The following is a 2,526-nucleotide window of genomic DNA, read 5'->3' on the forward strand; positions in this document are numbered from 1 at the left end:
TACTATGAAATATTTTAATTTTAACTCTGGATCCCAGAATCTTGGATATACATTTTACAGGTCTTTCCAATGATGGGTTGAGCAAGGTTGGACAAAGACCATCACTGGCACATGGGACCTGGTCCTGTTGTGAGCTGCCACAGGTGCTTTCATTTGCCCTGAACACAGCTGAGTGTGGAGAGACCTTTGGTCACCAACCTGCCTGTCCCCAGAGGTGCCTGCCCATGGTCACCAACCAGTGCATGTGGAGTGGTCTCATGCAGTTTCAAAAGTCTGAGAGACAGGGTTTTGTCTTGGCTGTTCAGGCCACCATGAGGACATTTTGACTGGCCATGGTGATGTATTTCCAAGCATCTTACAGTCACATCTGATTCCTTTATATTTAAACATAATCCAAGGAAAATGAGGACCATTTCCATGAAATAATTATTTGATAAAAATGGTGACTGGACAAAGAAAGAACCCTTACAAGAAATGCATAAATTAATATACATACATCCTCAAACTGCAATACACCATCAAATCCCAGCTTGTTTCCATGGCTTGAAGATTATTCTACCTGGGGATGCCACACTACAACCAATTAGCTGCTTGGCCATTTGATGTCCTGAGCTTACACTGCTCCCATTCAGCCATTCCTTTCAGTGCTTTCCTGCATTCCCAGCCAATGAACATGTGATCCATGCTGAGAGAGGAGCAGCATGGGGCACATCCAAGCTCTCTGTGTGAGGATCATCCCATCTGGATAGATGTATCTGGGCTGAGAGCTGCAGAATGAAGAAAACTCCAGTTCCTTGCACACACCTCTGTTAAAATTCTCATATATGAAAAAGCATCCTTGCTGAACCTCTGGACACACAAGTGCAGTGGATGAGTGGAACATGGCGACAGTGGGACAAGCTGCAGCCAGAGATGAGAGTCCAAGAGACATGGCCAAAACTACTCCATGATGGGAGTTTTACTCAGAGATCCTCCTGGTGGGTTTTGGTGGTGAGGAGCTGGGTGTTTCACAGAGTGTGCCAGCTGCAGCTCTGCTCCTTGTAGGGGATGCCTGGAGGCTGGAATCCACCGTGACAAACCTGCTGGCAGCCGTGAGAGGGAGGAGTCCGTGTGAGGATCAGGTTTGCTCGGGAGCTTGCCTCCTCTCTGCCAGCTCCGTGATGGGCTGCTCCTGGGATAGGGAGCTCTGCCCTGAGCCCCGCAGCAGCATTCCCAGAATGGCCAGCACTTCCTGCAGGCCCTGGCCAGTGTGGGCACTGCACCCCCGGAGCATCCAGCGGTGCCTCGCCAGCCCCCCCAGCCGCAGCATCTCCCCCAGCTCGGCAGGAGCCAGCGCTCCCGGCACGTCCTGCTTGTTGGCCAGGAGGAGCACAGGGATGCCAGCCATGCCGGGGTGGCTCAGGGCCTCCTCCAATGCTGCCATCGCTTCGGCCAGCCGGGCCGTGTCTGTGCTGTCGAGCACGAAGATGAGGGTGTTGATGTCCTCCAGGTAGTTAGGCCAGCTGGCCCGCAGGCTGTCTTGTCCGCCCACATCCCAGAGGGTGAAGGATATGCCGCAGGGTGTTCTCAGAGACTCCACGTTGAATCCCACCGTGGGGCAGGTCTCCACAGCCTGGCCGCTCTTCAGTTTGTACAGAAGGGTGGATTTGCCAGCAAAGTCGAGCCCCAGCACGATAACTCGAGCATCTCTTTTCCTCCAGCCTTTGGAGAACAGCTTCCCCATCAAGATACTGCCGGTGGGGGCGGGAAATGCAACCAAAAAAAAACCAGCAAGCAAGTGTATTTCCTCGATGAGTCATTCACAGAGGGCTCAGTCCTGCCTCTCCGAAAGAGCACCGCAAGTTTGCTGAAGAAAGATGCGGGCAGCCGCCTTTTGCTTCTCTCTGTAGCTCTAATGAGGCGAGAGCGATTGTTTACGAGTGTGCAGCAGAGCCAGGGAGTGATGTTCACAACAGCAGTTCCTACAGCCCGGCTCCGCTGCTGCTCACTCCTTTTCATTCAGGACCCGAAGTGATCGGAGCGAAAGAGAGCAAACATTTTGCAGGAAGAGGTGGAGAGTAAGTTTCCTCCTCACCACATGCATAAATAAATGAGCTTCTGTTCATTGGCTTGCCTAGGAGAAATCCACCCCCGGCAGGACAGGACAAGGAGGAACCCGGGCTCCAGACCAGGGTTACTCCAGGAATTTGCTGAATCACAGCTCAAGGGTGGGGATTTAAAGCCTCTTGAGCGACAAGACGATTTTTCTGCCAGTCTTATGTTAAAAAGTGCGAAACAAATCACTGTATCATCAGCTTTTACTACCTTTTGTGCAAATGGTAGCAACAGCAATTTTTAAAAAATGCACACAAGCATGTTTTTTTAAAGTCTTACTGAAACACAGTGAGTCAAAATGTCATTCCTGGGGCAAAATTCCATAATATTCTTTACATCAAAGTATTTACGACATTTTAACTTTTTCAAGTGAAGCAAAGTCATGTGGCTGAGGGGGTACAAAAATCCCCTAAAAGAACAGAAAACTGTTTA

The 2,526-nt window shown here is 50.4% G+C and overlaps 1 protein-coding gene across 1 annotated transcript; it reads right to left on the reverse strand.

Annotated features, from left to right (window-relative positions):
• On the reverse strand, positions 1 to 2,058 carry ARL11 (ADP ribosylation factor like GTPase 11). Its single transcript, XM_018908638.3, has one exon. It carries the CDS (start codon positions 1,721 to 1,723, stop codon positions 1,118 to 1,120), a length of 606 nt encoding a protein of 201 aa, XP_018764183.3. The 5' UTR covers positions 1,724 to 2,058; the 3' UTR covers positions 1 to 1,117.
• Between the last annotated feature and the right edge of the window lie 468 nt (positions 2,059 to 2,526).

This window comes from Serinus canaria, chromosome 1, assembly GCF_022539315.1.
Source record: "Serinus canaria isolate serCan28SL12 chromosome 1, serCan2020, whole genome shotgun sequence".
Taxonomy (NCBI): domain Eukaryota; kingdom Metazoa; phylum Chordata; class Aves; order Passeriformes; family Fringillidae; genus Serinus; species Serinus canaria.